Source organism: Haliotis rufescens, unplaced genomic scaffold, assembly GCF_023055435.1.
Source record: "Haliotis rufescens isolate VD_foot unplaced genomic scaffold, xgHalRufe1.0.p SCAF_14, whole genome shotgun sequence".
Classification (NCBI taxonomy): Eukaryota; Metazoa; Mollusca; class Gastropoda; order Lepetellida; family Haliotidae; genus Haliotis; species Haliotis rufescens.
The window spans coordinates 33,603,458-33,622,653 of NW_025963824.1; the positions used below are offsets into that span (position 1 = coordinate 33,603,458).

At 44.1% G+C, this 19,196-nt stretch overlaps 1 protein-coding gene across 1 annotated transcript in view; it reads left to right on the plus strand.

Moving 5' to 3' along the window:
* Positions 1–19,196, plus strand: part of LOC124124690 (helicase-like transcription factor) — a 74,482-nt gene that overhangs the window by 22,019 nt on the left and 33,267 nt on the right. The window contains exons 11-15 of the mRNA XM_048395310.1: positions 9,233–9,499; positions 11,854–11,904; positions 12,576–12,673; positions 13,754–13,897; positions 18,018–18,153. Of these exons, the coding sequence (XP_048251267.1) occupies positions 9,233–9,499; positions 11,854–11,904; positions 12,576–12,673; positions 13,754–13,897; positions 18,018–18,153 (696 nt within the window). The remainder of the gene's footprint in view (positions 1–9,232; positions 9,500–11,853; positions 11,905–12,575; positions 12,674–13,753; positions 13,898–18,017; positions 18,154–19,196) is intronic.

A 19,196-nucleotide genomic window follows, 5' to 3' on the forward strand; every position in this document is an offset into this window, starting at 1 on the left:
TTCTTGCACTGCAAAGCCGGTTATCCTTGCTCAAAATGTTCTCAAAATTTACACACAAATTTCCGACTACTAACCCAATATTTGATGAAATCTCTGCATTTCAGTTTAATACAAAAGCAATTAAATTTTGCATATATTACCATAGTTAAAATAAACATTATCTATTTAAAACCCTGCAAGAAAAAAAACAACAATATTTTCTTTCATATGAAGTTTAATTACTCAAAATGAGACCTTAAATTGTGCAACAAAAAAGATAATTCCCCAATTACATCTGAAACTACTGTCTGTTGTCAGTTAATGGATAAATACAATGCATCTGTGTTTATATAAAATTGATGCAATGACTGGTCCTTTCCACTGACACCCAACAAGCATGGAGTTGACAGTTTACTTGGAGGATGATTTTCGTGAGTATATTTGATTTTATAGCAAGATAAAGTTAAAACAACAACACTCAGACAATTATGGTACTGTCAAGATTGTACATGTCAATACAAAAGTGTCTTACAGTATTAATTATACTGTTCTTTAATAAAACCTGTCTAACATGAGCTGTCTGCTATTCAAGGGAGATAACTCTCATCAGACTTTGTAGCAGGGACCAGTAATTATGTGAGTATTTACTCTTTTTTTAAATTGTAAGTAAAATGATTTTTTTTCTGTTGTTACAGGCAGATAACTTATCTTTGAGTCAAGAGCAAAATGTCAGACCATGAAACAGTCTTAAAACGACGGAAGATAGACAGTAACCTTTGCATTTTATGTGGTCAAGAGTCATCTCCGGTAGACTTGACAAGCCCCAAAGATGACAGCTCATGGATGACTCTATGTGAAGCTGCTCATGTAAGACAGTTTGAACCACTGGTTAAACTTGTAGAGGCTGATCAGACATTGCCTGATACTGTACAGTATCACAGGAAGTGTAGATCAGAGTTTACCCATAAAAAGGCACTGGCTAAACTAGCAACAGAACATTCTGCAAGTGAATCTGGGGATTCCTGTTCGAGGCAATCTCGTAAAAAAGGACTTGCACCTTCAACAGTATATGACAAAACATGTATTTTCTGTGAAAGACAGACAAAATATATTAAAAGGTCAAACAGCCGTGAACCTTTGAAGCCAGCAGCAGAGCTAAGAGCTGACAAAACTGTCCGTGAGATCGCAACAGAACGCCTTGATGAGAGAATCCTCGCTCTTACATCACGCGACATTGTTGCAGCAGAAGCACATTACCACAGGACATGCTACAAAAACTATACAAGAGCAAGAGGAACAAATATTCCTTCTGAAATACAATCTGATGACTCCTATCAAAAATCAGAGAAGGCTGCTCTCAGCATATTGTTTGACAAAATTAGGGATGATCTCTTTTCAAGTCCCCGTATTCTTCCTCTCACTGACTTGACATCAGATCTTGTAATGTTAATGAATGAACAGGGGATTCATGAAGTTACAGATGCAACTAAGTATCATCTTCGTCGGACACTTGAGGCTGAATTTAAAGAATCTTTGCATTTTTTCACTGTGGGACGGAGGGTATACATCAGACCTGACAACTTGTTGCTTGAAACTATAGCTGCTGATTATGTTTCATTGAAGGACAAACTGAATGCAAAGTCAGATGATAAATATGAAACATTAGTCAGTGATACAGCGATGTTCTTACGTGGACAAATAAAGAGTGAAATCAAAGAACAGCCTTGGCCTCCACGTCCTGAAGAATTGAATTCCACATATTCTTCTTTACCCAGTAGTGTCATAAGGTTTCTGAATCTGTTACTTGGTGGCAAAGAGACACCCTCAACTCGCATTAGCAGACTTTCATGGTCCATTGCCCAGGACATTGTTGCTGCTGTTACTGTTGGCAAAGTAATAACGCCAAAGCACATTCTTCTGCCATGGGTAATAAAAACACTGACAGGTAATGTTGAGCTGATCAAAACTTTAAATCTCCTATCTACACTGTGGGGAAAAGGGAAGGTCCACCCCCCATTGTGCCAGCTGACCTTTCTACTGAATTTGAAGTCGCAAAAACAAGTGCACACCAGCAAAACTTACTCTGGATTCTTGTCAGAATGCATGATCCAACAAATCAGACAATAAGTTCTTGGACAGGATATAACATACTGACAAGAGATGACATGGAGGTATTCGCTCATACAGTTGGTTACATGCCCACAATTAATGCTCCAGCAACAGAAATGGCAACTGTGCAAGAAATTCTGCATCAATCTCTTGCTGTACAATCATCTCTACAGCTTCAGAATATTGCTGTTGTTTTCGACCAGGCACTGTATTCAAAAGCTACAGAAATCGTGTGGAAAAACCCTGACAAGTTTAAAGGCATTGTATTGATGATGGGAAACTTTCACACGATTTGCAATTTCATGTCAGCAATTGGAAAAAGGTTTGGTGATGCAGGACTTCGTGACCTTGCAGTAGAATCCGGAGTCATTGCTGAAGGATCTATCAGTAAGGTACTGGAGGGAAAACAGTATAATCGAGCAGTCCATTGCACAAGCTGGTATATGAAGCCCTGATGAGGCTAGCATGGAATGGATTTGTGGAATGGCTTGAGATCCATCATCCTGAAAGCCTAGCAAAGCTGAGTGATGCGAAAATCCAAATAGGTAAGCTCCATCAGACCATTTGTCATAAATCACAGGATGATGTATTGAGGGATGAATCATACAAGGAAATTTCTGAAATGTTCATGAGTCACCTAAATGTCTTGCGCCATGAAAGAGGTCAACTCTCAGCCTTTTGGATGACTTACATTGACATGGTGGATATTCTGCTTGGCCTACTTCGTGCTGATAGAGAAGGAGACTGGCATCTTCATCTTGCTTGCATCAGAAATGTCATACCTTGGTGCTTTGCAATGAACAAAACCAACTATGCACGGTTTCTTCCTGTGTACTTTGCTCAGATGACTCGGTTAAAGGAGACAAGTCCATGGATGTATGAGCACTTTCGCAACAAGGGTTTCTCTGTTCAACTGAGGAAAATGAATCCCTTTGGCAGGATTGCAGTTGATCAGACCACAGAAGAAACTGTAAACAAAGACACCCAAACTGCTGGTGGAACACGAGGGTTCAGTCTCAAGCCAGGGACCGTGTCACGCTACTATCTCACTGCTGAACACAGAGCACAGAGACAACTACGTGAACAAATTTCAGTGCAGTCACCTTCCCTTAGCCATTCAGACCTGGACAGGCCACGCATTCGTAGAGATGAATCTGACATCAGATCATTAGTTGATACATTGGAGAACTGGACAAACCCCCTTTCTGAAGATTCAGATCTTGTTTGCATATCCACTGGAGCAGTGGCCCCCCCTGATGTTTCTGCCGATCTTTTGACATCAAGGCAAAAGGGAGAGGAAGCTTATCAGGCGTTCCAAGCAGAACGGCTTCAGAAGGGTGAAGGTTTCTACAACACCGTGAAGAAGATGAATTTGAAATCATTTACGGACATTAACAAGAAAACAAGCAAGTGTACAAACACAGAAATCATCCTAAAAGCTGACAGAAGAGTGTTTGCAAATATGGTTCTCATTGCCCAGAACAGAAGGTTAGACATGCGTGATGTGCTGAGCCACCCTCTAGGTCCACTACCCTGGTCTCTTGCAAATGGTGATGGCACAATGAAAAAGACAAATAAATCTGCTCTGGCAAAACACTTGGAGACTAAAGTGTCGTTTGCAGATGGTACCCCCACCCAAAGTGCTGCTCTTCTTGATGCTATGGCCATCATTCAGAAAATCCACGGCGAAAATCACACATTTGATGAGCTGTCTGATCGAGTATTTGCCCAGATGTTGCATGCTGGTCAGGGATGTAACAGAATTGATGTGGTGTTTGACGTGTACAGGGAACAGTCAATAAAGTCAGCTGAGCGTCTGAATCGGGGTTCAACTGAAGGCATTATCTTCACACAGATAAGAGAAGGACACAAACTGAAAAACTGGAGACGACTTCTTGCATGTACCGAGAGTAAGAACAACCTCACTAGATTTCTGGCACAGAGTTGGAAAGAGCTAAGGCGACGTAAACAGCTCGGTAACAAAACTATGTTTGTTACACACGGAAGTATGTGCATTCAGTTAACGAGTGAGGGATGGCAAAATGTAACACGCCTGGAGTCATGCCACGAAGAAAGCTGATACTCGTTTACTGTTGCATGCTAAGCATGCCTCAGAAGAATATCAAGGCCTGGTCCTTGTCACAGATGACACAGATGTGCTAGTTATCTGTCTTGCTCTCAGCACAAAGATCAACAGCAGAATCATTATCAGACGAGGTACAAAAGCTCGTTTGAGGCTTGTGGACATAACAAAACTTGCTGAAGCTTTAGGAAGTGAAGCTTGTGCAGCTTTATTGGGGCTACATGCATGGACTGGATGTGACTCTCTGAGTGCATTGGCTGGTCACGGCAAGCTGAGGGCTCTAAAACTGCTTCTAAGAGATGAAACTTTCAGAAAGGCTTTTGGAGATCTTGGTACTGAGTGGCATCTTTCTCCTGAAGTGTTTAAGATCATCCACTCCTTTACCTGTCAGCTATATTGCAGCAACACAACGGTAAACAAGGTCAATGAGCTGCGTTACCAGATATTTCGAGGTAGAGGCGGGGATGTTGAATCTGGACAGCTGCCACCATGTAAAGATGCGCTTTTCCAGCATACCCTCCGTGCTAATTACCAGTCAGCGGTTTGGAGGAGGAGCCTTGAAAATTCTCCAGACTTACCAGATCCCTCTGCAGGCCATGGTTGGGAAATAAACGAGACAGGAAATCTGGCAATCAAATGGATGACGGGCTTGCCAGCTCCAGAAGTGGTCCTTGGTTTGATGTCATGCAGATGTTCTCGTACTTGTCGACCACGTGAGTGCACATGTATATTAAATGGTCTTAAATGTACCTCTGCCTGCAAGTTGTCACCCTGCTCCAACATGGATGACAATGATGAAGAGATACATCAAGATGCAGAAGACTCAAGCGATGAAGATGACTGAATTTGACAGTTGGATGTGTATCACATAGCAGGTTTTGGGACAGAATAAGACATCCTCATTGTTGAAATGTCTATTAGTTATAGACATTTTCTTGAAACTGTTACAAGTACTGGCCATATTCATGCTAAATTGTGTTACAATGTTAATGTCAACGGCATGAAACTCTAGCAAACAGTCTCCTGTTTAAAATGGTGAGTTGATATTACTAGATGCTGATTTTTAAGAAGTAGAAGATTTGTGAAGTAGAAGGACTGTGGTGGCTTTTGAATTATGAACAAGTTATATTTGTCTGCAAATGTTATTTTTTATTTGAAAGTTTAACGCTAAGTTGGTACCGGACATTGATCTATGTTTCTTAGAGATCCATTTAATTGCAGAAGGGTGGGAATGAAAGTGGAATTTTGTTTATATGTATACTTTTGATGTTATTATTAAACACATATAAATGTAATATCAGAATGTGTACATTTTAACTTTGAACACTTTAGATTCTTGGAAATTTAGCTAGGAAATATAAAAACAAGTTTTGGTTGCAATATGTACGACTTTCTTAATTTTTGAATTATCTGTGAAAAAGTGGACTATATTGAAAAATGGCTGCTTATGTTTATGCACTATCGTGTTTTAACTTCCAAATGGTATTTTATATATGAAAATACATTAGACATTTTTTATCTACCATAAGGTGTGAATTATTACTCAACAACGTTGCATTGGAAAGAAAAGATGTCAGAAAAATGTTAAAAAGGGTAATTTCTTTATATAATGTCAACATTAACTCAAATATTATAACTCAATGATATACAAAAAGCATAACAGAATGTGTGCAATGTAGTGCTGAAACAATATCAGTAAATAAAAGTTGTCTGAAATTAATAAATTCTGTGTTATAAGCTTATTTCTGAAATCTGTAGAAAAAGTGAAAAAATGGCCGCCATCTTGGAAAATGGCCGCCAAAATCGTATTTAGCTGGGCATCTGAAATGTCCATCACATGAAATTATACAGTTGAGACATCAAGCTAGCTGAAAATCATATTGGTAATTTGTCCCTCTGTTTGGTAGTCAAATTTTCTCTGGCTCATGGACTACCCATGCTTTTGGGTTTCACCGAAGTGGTAAACATCTGAGACAATATGACTGAAATACTGTTAAAAGTGGCGTTTAAAACAACTCACTCACTCACTCACTCACTCACTCACTCACTCACTCACTCACTCACTCACTCACTCACTCACTCACTCACTCACTCACTCACTCACTCACTCACTCACTCACTCACTCATAATAGCAAGTAATATAAGATAGCTGCAGTGATTGTAATACGTGTCTCAGCAGGGATAGAAGCTAACAGTTTTCGTCTACTATTCCTTATGATGATAACATATAGCAAAACCCTTAGAAAGGGCATATTTCTACTACCGGTAATCCTTATGATACCGTCACTATTTGGCAGTTTAGCAAGGAGTAGGGGACAAGTGCCTGTAGACGTGGCAGGGAGATTTTGTGCGGGTCCTGTAGTTTCAGATTTGTATGGGCCCGTATGGCATGCAGTAAATTCCGTCTCCATCTTTTTGTCACAGTAAGCTGCAGCTTTGTTCAAAATGACGGCCAGAAGAGTTAGTCAGGGCCTGCAGCTTCTAAAGTCTGGGGGGAGGGGGGGGGGGGGGGCTGATGGCAGCCTGGCAATTTATTTTATTTTGAACACTGGACAGCTACACGATAAATTACAAAGAACAATGAAAAACATTGGCATGGTTTATTTTACTGCAAGACATTGTTCTTTCATGACATCATTTCTCACATATGCTCCCAACTCAATGACATTGTAAATTGGACGTTGTTTTTGAGAGGATAGTTAGTTGTTCCCTTTAGAAGTAGCTGGGCACCATTGACGTATCAACGTCACAGTACACACCATGTTCCCTGTATTACCTCCTGCTCCAATGTACACACCATGTTCCCTGTATTACCCCCTTCTCCAATGTACACACCATGTTCCCTGTATTACCCCCTTCTCCAATGTACACACCATGTTCCCTGTATTACCCCCTTCTCCAATGTACACACCATGTTCCCTGTATTACCCCCTTCTCCAATGTACACACCATGTTCCCTGTATTACCCCCTGCTCCAATGTACACACCATGTTCCCTGTATTACCCCCTGCTCCAATGTACACACCATGTTCCCTGTATTACCCCCTGCTCCAATGTACACACCATGTTCCCTTGTATTACCTCCTGCTCCAATAAAAACACCATGTTCCCTGTATTACCCCCTGCTCCAATGTACACACCATGTTCCCTGTATTACCCCCTTCTCCAATGTACACACCATGTTCCCTGTATTACCTCCTGCTCCAATGTACACACCATGTTCCCTGTATTACCCCCTGCTCCAATGTACACACCATGTTCCCTGTATTACCCCCTGCTCCAATGTACACACCATGTTCCCTGTATTACCCCCTGCTCCAATGTACACACCATGTTCCCTTGTATTACCTCCTGCTCCAATAAAAACACCATGTTCCCTGTATTACCCCCTTCTCCAATGTACACACCATGTTCCCTGTATTACCTCCTGCTCCAATGTACACACCATGTTCCCTGTATTACCCCCTGCTCCAATGTACACACCATGTTCCCTGTATTACCCCCTGCTCCAATGTACACACCATGTTCCCTGTATTACCCCCTGCTCCAATGTACACACCATGTTCCCTGTATTACCCCCTGCTCCAATGTACACACCATGTTCCCTGTATTACCCCCTGCTCCAATGTACACACCATGTTCCCTTGTATTACCCCCTGCTCCAATGTACACACCATGTTCCCTGTATGACCCCCTGTATTACCCCCTGCTCCAATGTACACACCATGTTCCCTGTATTACCCCCTGCTCCAATGTACACCTTCTGCTCCAATGTACACACCATGTTCCCTGTATTACCCCCTGCTCCAATGTTCACACCATGTTCCCTGTATTACCCCCTGCTCCAATGTACACACCATGTTTCCTGTATTACCCCCTGCTCCAATGTACACACCATGTTCCCTGTATTACCCCCTGCTCCAATGTTCACACCATGTTCCCTGTATTTCCCCCTGCTCCAATGTACACACCATGTTCCCTGTATTACCCCCTGCTCCAATGTACACACCATGTTCCCTGTATTACCCCCTGCTCCAATGTACACACCATGTTCCCTGTATTACCCCCTGTATTACCCCCTGCTCCAACGTACACACCATGTTCCCTGTATTACCCCCTGCTCCAATGTACACACCATGTTCCCTGTATTACCCCCTGCTCCAATGTACACACCATGTTCCCTGTATTACCCCCTGCTCCAATGTACACACCATGTTCCCTGTATTACCCCCTGCTCCAATGTACACACCATGTTCCCTGTATTACCCCCTGCTAAAAAATGTGCACCCCCGGCTCCAATGTGCACCCCCTGCTCCAATGTGCACCCCCTGCTCCAATGTGCACCCCCTGCTCCAATGTGCACCCCCGGCTCCAATGTGCACCCCCTGCTCCAATGTGCACCCCCTGCTCCAGTGTGCACCTTCTGCTCCAATGTGCACCCTTGGCTCCAATGTGCACCCCCTGCTCCAATGTGCATCCCCTTCTCCAATGTGCACCCCTGCTCCAATGTGCACCCACGGCTCAAATGTGCACCCCCACTCCAATGTGCACTCCCTGCTCATCTTCTATGTAAGTAATCCTAAGTAATGGACCTAAAGAGACCAAAAGTGCCAGTTGTGAATTTTCAGTTTCCATGGCGATCACATCAGTCACAGCTTAGAGCGCTGGGATTGGGCCGTCAGGTTGATTGCGTTTCATTGTGTTTCACTGTCTCATGCTTGTCGTAAGAGCTGACAAACAGAATTGGGTGGTCAGGTTGACAAGAGCCGACAAACAGGATTGGGTGGTCAGGCTAGCTGACTAGGCTGATGTATGTCATCGTATCCCAAAGCTCATGATTATTGATAGACGACCATCATTTAGCTGGATTATTGCTGAGTGCAGCGTTAAACAACAAACAAACAAAGCATTCAGCTTTTAACAAGGAACAAACAGACCAACAAACACTGGTCTTCGTCTTACTGACGATTGCTGGTGAACTGCTGTAGGAGGGTGCTCATTCAGTATACTGCCTTGCGGGAAACAACTGAAAACAAATCGTATTTGTTCCTCTCTTTCAGTAGGACCAATTCAGCGCAATGTTTGTATGTCAGAGCCAGCTGCAGAGCGGGGAAGAGGTCGAGGTCGCGGACGAGGTCGAGGGTGCGGAAAGGGAGCCACATGGACCGGGGGGAAAGGAAAGGGGAAGAGTAAAGGGAAGACGCGGGAAGGCAGCTGCCCACCTCTGCCCTGTTTGGACATGGAGGAGGACCTGCCGGACCTCTCAGTCTCCAGCATCACTCAAGATGGAGGAGCGTATATCCCGGACGAGTCGGACACGGACTCAAGTAGGTGTCCACTGATGTACCCCCTATAGCCCATGTTTTAAAAGTGTATGCATGACATTGTTATGCTCAAATAAGTTTCATAAATTGTTTTTGAATATAACTTTGCATAAATGACTCTATTGTGAATATATTAACTTGGTCTCGTTGCTATTTGGCTTAAATAATGCCAGTGCGACTTTAAATTTTAACTCACTCACTCACTCACTCCACTGATGTAACCATGGATTGGATCTAGTATAGCTTACGAAACAATGTGTTTGTTTGAATTGGAGCTCCGCTGCCAGTGCAGTTTGTTTTCTCAACCACTTGCTCGGGACAGATGTACCGACTATATACCCCTGACCTAGGATTGGATGATACACATGTGATGTACCGACTATATACCCCTGACCTATGATTGGATGATACACATGTGATATACCGACTATATACCCCTGACCTATGATTGGATGATACACATGTGATGTACCGACTATATACCCCTGACCTATGATTGGATGATACACATGTGATGTACCGACTATATACCCCTGACCTATGATTGGATGGTACACATGTGATGTACCGACTAAATACCCCTGACCTATGGTTGGATGATACACATGTGATGTACCGACTATATACCCCTGACCTATGATGATACACATGTGATGTACCGACTATATACCCCTGACCTATGATTGGATGGTACACATGTGATGTACCGACTAAATACCCCTGACCTATGATTGGATGATACACATGTGATGTACCGACTACGTACCCCTGACCTATGATTGGATGATACACATGTGATGTACCGACTATATACCCCTGACCTATGATTGGATGATACACATGTGATGTACCGACTATATACCCCTGACCTATGATTGGATGATACACATGTGATGTACCGACTATATACCCCTGACCTATGATTGGATGGTACACATGTGATGTACCGACTAAATACCCCTGACCTATGATTGGATGATACACATGTGATGTACCGACTACGTACCCCTGACCTATGATTGGATGATACATATGTGATGTACCGACTATATACCCCTGACCTAGGATTGGATGATACACATGTGATGTACCGACTATATACCCCTGACCTATGATTGGATGATACACATGTTATGTACCGACTACGTACCCCTGACCTATGATTGGGTGATACACATGTGATCTACCGACTATATACCCCTGACCTATGATTGGATGATACACATGTGATGTACCGACTATATACCCCTGACCTATGATTGGATGATACACATGTGATGTACCGACTATATACCCCTGACCTATGATTGGATGATACACATGTGATGTACCGACTATATACCCCTGACCTAGGATTGGATGATCTTGAAGGAAAAGGTTATTAAGTGGAAACAAGGTGTCAAAAATGCTTGTGTAGATGATAACTTGAGTACTTATGGATGATACTTGTTGTGTGTGATCTTTAAGGTGGCTCGTGATCATTTTAACTTTTGGGTGACCTATGTGTGAGATCAAGGTAACTAGAGATCAAATTCTGAAACATGGTTCAAATTTCACAAAATTTTGGACTATTTCATGACATATTAAATGGTTTTGCAATAATTTCAGGTGAACTCAGAGTAACACACTCAACACCTATCGATACATACAAGAATCTACATCGAAACATCGCTTTTGTAGTAAACCAGAAGTAGTTGTCCATAAAGTTGTACGTTTTCCTGTTTCCTCACCAATTTATTTACGCACCATCTATCACATGTCATGATTGTGTCAAATGTCCAGGTGGCGGTGGGGCAGCCTCATCACGCCGAAAATCTGGGTTCAATTCCAAACATGGGTACAATGTGTGAAGCCCATTTCTGGTGTCCCTCGCCATGATATTGCTAGAATATTGCTAAAAGTGGCAATAAACTATAGTCACTCACTCACTCACTCACTCACTCACTCACTCACTCACTCACTCACTCACTCACTCACTCACTCACTCACTCACTCACTCACTCTGGTGTCCCTCGCCATGATATTGCTAGAATATTGCTAAAAGTGGCAATAAACTATAGTCACTCACTCACTCACTCACTCACTCACTCACTCACTCACTCACTCACTCACTCACTCACTCACTCACTCACTCACTCACTCAAATGTCCTGGTCATATTGAAGGTCATTCACTCATAGGATGACTTGTAAAGAGTTTCCTTCAGGAAGTAGTGATAGTATTGGATGGAGACACAACCATATTTTGCAAGATATAATGTCCTTGCATCTGATTGGATGATGTTGAAGGTCAAGGTCACTTGGTAGAAAGTAGGAGTATCAAGAAACCTGGTCTCTACACAATCTTCGGGTGTTGCAGGTGATGATGAACTCCCGGATGTCCAGGTCCCCTTCCAGTGGAATGAAGCAGGTAACGTAGACTTGGCTCATTTTGTGTCCTTGAAAAACTGAAGACTTTGTGCAATAGGGCGTCTGTGCATGCATGCATGTGGTCCTTGTGTCCTTGAAAAACGAGAGACTTTGTGCAATAGGGCGTCTGTGCATGTGGCCCTTGTGTCCTTGAAAAACTAAAGACTTTGTGCAATAGGGCGTCTGTGCATGTGGTCCTTGTGTCCTTGAAAAACTAAAGACTATGTGCAATAGGGTGTCTGTGCATGTGGCCCTTGTGTCCTTGAAAAACTAAAGACTTTGTGCAATAGGGCGTCTGTGCATGTGGTCCTTGTGTCCTTGAAAAACGGAAGGCTTTGTGCAATAGGGCGTCTGTGCATGTGATCCTTGTGTCCTTGAAAAACGAGAGACTTTGTGCAATAGGGCGTCTGTGCATGTGGTCCTTGTGTCCTTGAAAAACGGAAGGCTTTGTGCAATAGGGCGTCTGTCCATGGTGAATCCAGTAGGTCACAATTGGTCTCCAGTAGCCCATGCTTGTCGGATCTGAACCATGAGGATTTAGTTATTTAATGTAAATTTATATTTTGTTCCACAAACTATTGTTCAAATTTTATTCAGCGCACAGAGCACAAAGCACAGTGAATGCTGCGCTATACAAATACATATATGATTATTATTATTCTTGTTTGTTAGGTGTCAGCAATTGCGACTTTACCACTGGGAGGACTCAAACTGCTGGACCTCGGGCAACTCTCATTGTCTGTCCCTTGTCGGTGCTCAGTAACTGGCTGGTAAGTAACATTTATGCACCCTGTCAGTGCTCAGAAAAGAGCTGATTAGTAGCATTGTCTTCCCCCTGTCGGTGCTCGGGAACTGGCTGGAAGTATCATTATCTTCCCCCTGTCGGTGCCCGATAACTGGCTGGTAATTAGCTTTGTTTGCCCCTGTTGGTGCTCGGTAACTGGCTGGAAGTATCATTATCTTCCCCCTGTCGGTGCCCGATAACTGGCTGGTAATTAGCTTTGTTTGCCCCTGTTGGTGCTCGGTAACTGGTTGGTAGTAGCATTGTCTGCCACTGTCGGTGCTCGGGAACTGGCTGGTAATTAGCTTTGTTTGCCCCTGTTGGTGCTCGGGAACTGGCTGGAAGTATCATTATCTTTCCCCTGTCGGTGCCCGATAACTGGCTGGTAATTAGCTTTGTTTGCCCCTGTTGGTGCTCGGGAACTGGCTGGAAGTATCATTATCTTCCCCCTGTCGGTGCCCGATAACTGGCTGGTAATTAGCTTTGTTTGCCCCTGTCGGTGCTCGGGAACTGGCTGGAAGTATCATTATCTTCCCCCTGTCGGTGCCCGATAACTGGCTGGTAATTAGCTTTGTTTGCCCCTGTTGGTGCTCGGTAACTGGTTGGTAGTAGCATTGTCTGCCACTGTCGGTGCCCGATAACTGGCTGGTAATTAGCTTTGTTTGCCCCTGTTGGTGCTCGGGAACTGGCTGGAAGTATCATTATCTTCCCCCTGTCGGTGCCCGATAACTGGCTGGTAATTAGCTTTGTTTGCCCCTGTCGGTGCTCGGGAACTGGCTGGAAGTATCATTATCTTCCCCCCTGTCGGTGCCCGATAACTGGCTGGTAATTAGCTTTGTTTGCCCCTGTTGGTGCTCGGTAACTGGTTGGTAGTAGCATTGTCTGCCACTGTCGGTGCTCGGGAACTGGCTGGTAGGTAGTATTGCCTGATCATATTTGGTTTATGTGCCGTTTCACCGAATTAATATATCCCTTAAGAACTGCATCACATCAAGCTGACGTCCCTTATTCAGTTGAATCACTGTTATAAAAGTGAACCCAACTCACTCACTCACTCTCCCCTGTCCAGGGCCAGTTTGAGGAGCACCTGCATGATTGCGTGCACCTGGAGATCTACACCTACTACGGAGGAAGTCGCACCAAGGACGTCAGCGTCCTGGCCCAGCAGGACATAGTGCTCACCACATACTCCACTCTCGCTGCAGATGCCAAGGTGTTGTGACTATTTGTGAATAGTTGTAGGCATGAATAGGTGTTGTGACTGTTTGTGAATAGGTGTAGGCATGAATAGTTGTAGGCATGAATAGGTGTTGTGACTATTTGTGAATAGGTGTAGGCATGAATAGGTGTTGTGACTATTTGTGAATAGGTGTAGGCATGAATAGGTGTTGTGACTATTTGTGAATAGGTGTAGGCATGAATAGGTGTTGTGACTATTTGTGAATAGGTGTAGGCATGAATAGGTGTTGTGACTATTTGTGAATAGGTGTAGGCATGAATAGGTGTTGTGACTATTTGTGAATAGGTGTAGGCATGAATAGGTGTTGTGACTATTTGTGAATAGTTGTAGGCATGAATAGGTGTTGTGAATAGGTGTAGGCATGAATAGGTGTTGTGACTATTTGTGAATAGTTGTAGGCATGAATAGGTGTTGGATGTGTGAATAGGCGTTGGATGTGTGAAGATCTGGGAGGGGGGGGGGGTGTAGAATAGGTGTTCAACAACTCATGCTTGCCGACTCTGCTTGTCATAAGAGGCGACTAACGGGATCGGGTGGTCAGTGGACGCTGACTTTGTTGATAAATGTCATCGATCCCAATTGCGTGGATTGATGCTCATGATGTCAATCACTGGATTCTCTGGTCCAGACTTGATTATTTACAGACTGACGTCATATAGCTGGAATATTGCTTAGTGCAGCGTTAAACAACAAACAAACAAAGTTGTGTGAATAGTTGTTGGATGTGTGAATAGGTGTTGGATGTGTGAATAGGTGTTGTAGGCATGAATAGTTGTTAGATGTGTGAATAGGTGTTGGATGTGTGAAGATCGGGGGGGGGTAGAATAGGTGTTCAGCAACCCATGCTTGCCGTAAAAGGTGACTCTGCTTGTCATAAGAGGCGACTAACGGGATCGGGTGGTCAGTGGACGCTGACCGACGTAATATAGCTGAAATATTGCTTAGTGCGGCGTTAAACAACAAACAAAGAAAGTTGTGTGAATAGGTGTTTGATGTGTGAATAGGTGTTGGATCTGCAAAAAATTGTTGTAGGCATGAATATGTGTTGGATGTGTAAATATACTAGCCACATAAAGAAACTGTGCACGAAGAAAATATATTCTGGATTGAAATACAACACAGCAAGAACAAAATGATGCAGACGCTGTAGCAGCTGAATGATCGGACCATAAGAAAATGTCAACGGGACCTGAACAACAACTGTTACGATGACGTCAGAAGATCAAAATGGAGTAGGGGGTCATACGACAAAGTCACAAAGTCAATAACGGGTATGACCACCCTGTGCGTGAATCACAGCAGTGCATCGGCGACGCATGGAGTCCACCAAATGGGCATGGAAGGCCTGGGGAATGGCCTGCCATATCCTCCTCAAATCCTGTGCCAAGTCACGGACGTTATCTGGAGGATGTGGAAGACAACGCAGACGGCGCTCCATTTCATCCCACACATGCTCTATTGGGGAGAGATCTGGAAAACTGCAGGCCATGGCAGTTACATGACGTTGTTATGGTGAAGGAAATCCATTGCGACCCTAGCCGTGTGAGGACGAGCGTTGTCCTGTTGACAATCCCGGGCCATGACGTTGCAGGAAAGGAATGACCACAGGCCTCAGAATCTGATCTCTGTAGCCAACACCGGTGAGATTGCCCTGAACAACCACCAAAGGGGTTCGGTGCCGTGCTGTTATCCCACCCCAAATCATCACAGAGTCACCTCCAAAACGATTCCTCTCCACAATAGAGTTGCGTGCATAACGTTCTCCCAAACGCCGGTAGACGCGTTGGCGCCCGTCACTGTGGGAAATGTTGAACCTCGATTCATCTGTAAAGACAACATTTCTCCACCATATTCAGTGTCCAACCCAGACCGCGCGATTGCGCGATTCACGCTAAAAAAATCAAATCGCCCCTCATAAAAAACTCAAAGCGCGATCTGTCGCGCACTGTAATTTCTTGAACAGTCACTTACTTTATCAGCTGTTTGTCCCTACCTTTAGATTCAATACTCACTAAATCTTTAATCAATTAACGAAGAAAGACAGTTCACAGCAAACATTGTAAACAACTGTCGAAGACCGATCGTTAATAACCGGAAGTTCGAACACGAGTTACTTCCCTTGGGTTCTGGAATAAATTATCGACAGGATTTGCATGGGAAACGAAATTTACTTTACTTTAGTAGAAGGCGTATCAAAACTTTCTTCAAAATTATGTTGTATTTTGTTGTTTAGTAATCAAAAACCTTTGACAAGATGTTAAAAGACAATAAATATTCTTTCTTGAATAGTTCTGAAAATATTTTTGAGCATTTTAGTTCGTTTTAGTTTCGTTTCTGAAATAACACAATATGAATCGCCGACTGTCATTGCAGACGATCTTTTGAATAGTGAAAATGTCGCACAAAAACAAAAAATTACAGACTTTTTTAATCAAAATAGATGTTCTAAAAAAGACAATGATGAAACCACAGTCACTGTAATTACTTCTCTAACTGAAGGGGAAATCGATCCCGGGCCTAGTGACTAAAAAAAAAGCAGTTCTTTATTCTGATCTGTTACACTTTTATATGATGATGTTCCAGTACATAATACAAAATAAGACATTTTTGAAGAAAGCAGTTATCCCCCCTACTTTTTCAAAATCCCCCCTATTTTGTACATGATGGGGGGACAAGTCCCCCCTTGATTTTCAATTCTGGGTTGGACACTGCATATTCGAGGTTGGCGAACATGATTTCGACACCATCTTAGACGGTTGACTCAATGACGGTGTGTCAGGATGGGACATATGGCAGGGCGTCTTTGTCGAATCCTGTACTGACGTAAACGATTCCTGACAGTGTTGGGATGGATACGGCGCAGTCCAGGAATTGTCTGGGACGTCGTTACTGCTGTTTGGAACCTGTGTCGGAGATGTGTAACTCGAATCCATCTGTCCTGTCTTGGCGTCGTTACTCGAACGTGGGTGGTCGGCAACGTCATTTGTGTTCTGATAACACCTCACCAATGCAGATATCGTGTTACGATGGCATTGGAAATGTGTTGCAACCTGTTGTTGCCTCATTCCCGCTCGGATCATTCCAATGGCTTCATGCCGCTGTGCATCTGTCAATCTTGGCATGATTTGCTTGTGATATGCTTGTGTCTGTTTTGAATTTTTGAAAGACCACAGATCATGCTTTCCAAAGTGACAGCGAATTTTGAGTTGCACGTGCTGTGTACAGCTGCACAGGATGCACGTGCAGTAACACATTGCACGTCCATAGGCCCCCATCAATGACGTCATATCGCATGGCACGTGCATGAGCGTTTGAATGTCTCCAATAATTGCTGTGTTCAAACCTATATTTCATATATGGACGGTGTGCCCTTATATCTATATTTTCTCCGTGCACAGTTTCTTAATGTGGCTAGTATACCTGTAGGTATGAATATGTGTTGGATGTGTGAATAGGTGTTTGATGAGTGAATAGGTGTTGGATGTGTGAATAGTTGTTGGATGTGTGAATAGGTGTTGGATGTGTGAATAGTTGTTGGATGTGTGAATAGTTGTCGGATGTGTGAATAGGTGTTGGATGTGTGAATAGTTGTTGGATGAGTGAATAGTTGTTGGATGTGTGAATAGTTGTTGGAGTTGTGAATAGGTGTTGATGTGTGAATAGTTGTTGGATGTGTGAATAGGTGTTGGATGTGTGAATAGGTGTTGGATGTGTGAATATGTGTTGGATGTTTGAATAGTTGTTGGAGGTGTCAATAGTTGTTGGATGTGTGAATAGGTGTTGGATGTGTGAATAGTTGTTTGATGTGTGAATAGGTGTTGGATGTGTGAATAGTTTGACGTGTGAATAGTTGTTGGATGTGTCAATAGTTGTTGGATGTGTCAATAGTTGTTGGATGTGTGAATAGGTGTTGGATGTGTGAATAGTTGTTGGACGTGTGAATAGTTGTTGGAGGTGTCAACAGTTGTTGGATGTGTGAATAGTTGTTGGATGTGTGAATAGTTGTTGGAGGTGTGAATAGTTGTTGGATGTGTGAATAGTTGTTGGACTCAATCACTGGTTGGAAGACTTGACCCTCACATGTGTATTTCAGACCAGAGAGCGGCCTCTGCACAAGGTGGACTGGCTGAGGGTGGTGCTGGACGAGGGGCATGTCATCAGGAACCCCAAGGCCCAGCAGACCAAGGCGGTGATGGAACTCAAGACCCAGCGGAGGTGGGTGCTGACAGGTGAGTGGAAGAGCTGAGACAGCAGAGGTGGGTGCTGACAGATAGGTGTAAGAGCCGAGACAGCAGAGGTGGGTGCTGACGGATAGGTGGAAGAGCTGAGACAGCAGAGGTGGGTGCTGACGGATAGGTGGAAGAGCTGAGACAGCAGAGGTGGGTGCTGACAGATAGGTGGAAGAGCTGAGACAGCAGAGGTGGGTGCTGACAGATAGGTGTAAGAGCCGAGACAGCAGAGGTGGGTGCTGACAGATAGGTGTAAGAGCCGAGACAGCAGAGGTGGGTGCTGAGAGATAGGTGTAAGAGCCGAGACAGCAGAGGTGGGTGCTGACAGATAGGTGGAAGAGCTGAGACAGCAGAGGTGGGTGCTGACAGGTGAGTGGAAGATCCGAGACAGCAGAGGTGGGTGCTGACGGATAGGTGGAAGAGCTGAGACAGCAGAGGTGGGTGCTGACGGATAGGTGGAAGAGCTGAGACAGCAGAGGTGGGTGCTGACGGATAGGTGGAAGAGCTGAGACAGCAGAGGTGGGTGCTGACGGATAGGTGGAAGAGCTGAGACAGCAGAGGTGGGTGCTGACAGATAGGTGGAAGAGCTGAGACAGCAGAGGTGGGTGCTGACAGATAGGTGTAAGAGCCGAGACAGCAGAGGTGGGTGCTGACAGATAGGTGTAAGAGCCGAGACAGCAGAGGTGGGTGCTGACAGATAGGTGTAAGAGCCGAGACAGCAGAGGTGGGTGCTGAGAGATAGGTGTAAGAGCCGAGACAGCAGAGGTGGGTGCTGACAGATAGGTGGAAGAGCTGAGACAGCAGAGGTGGGTGCTGACAGGTGAGTGGAAGAGCCGAGACAGCAGAGGTGGGTGCTGACGGATAGGTGGAAGAGCTGAGACAGCAGAGGTGGGTGCTGACGGATAGGTGGAAGAGCTGAGACAGCAGAGGTGGGTGCTGACAGATAGGTGGAAGAGCTGAGACCACACACTGAAGGACGGCAGGGCATGGCTGTAATGGAGTTCAAGGCTTAGAACATATGTATTTATCATCGGAAGCCTAAA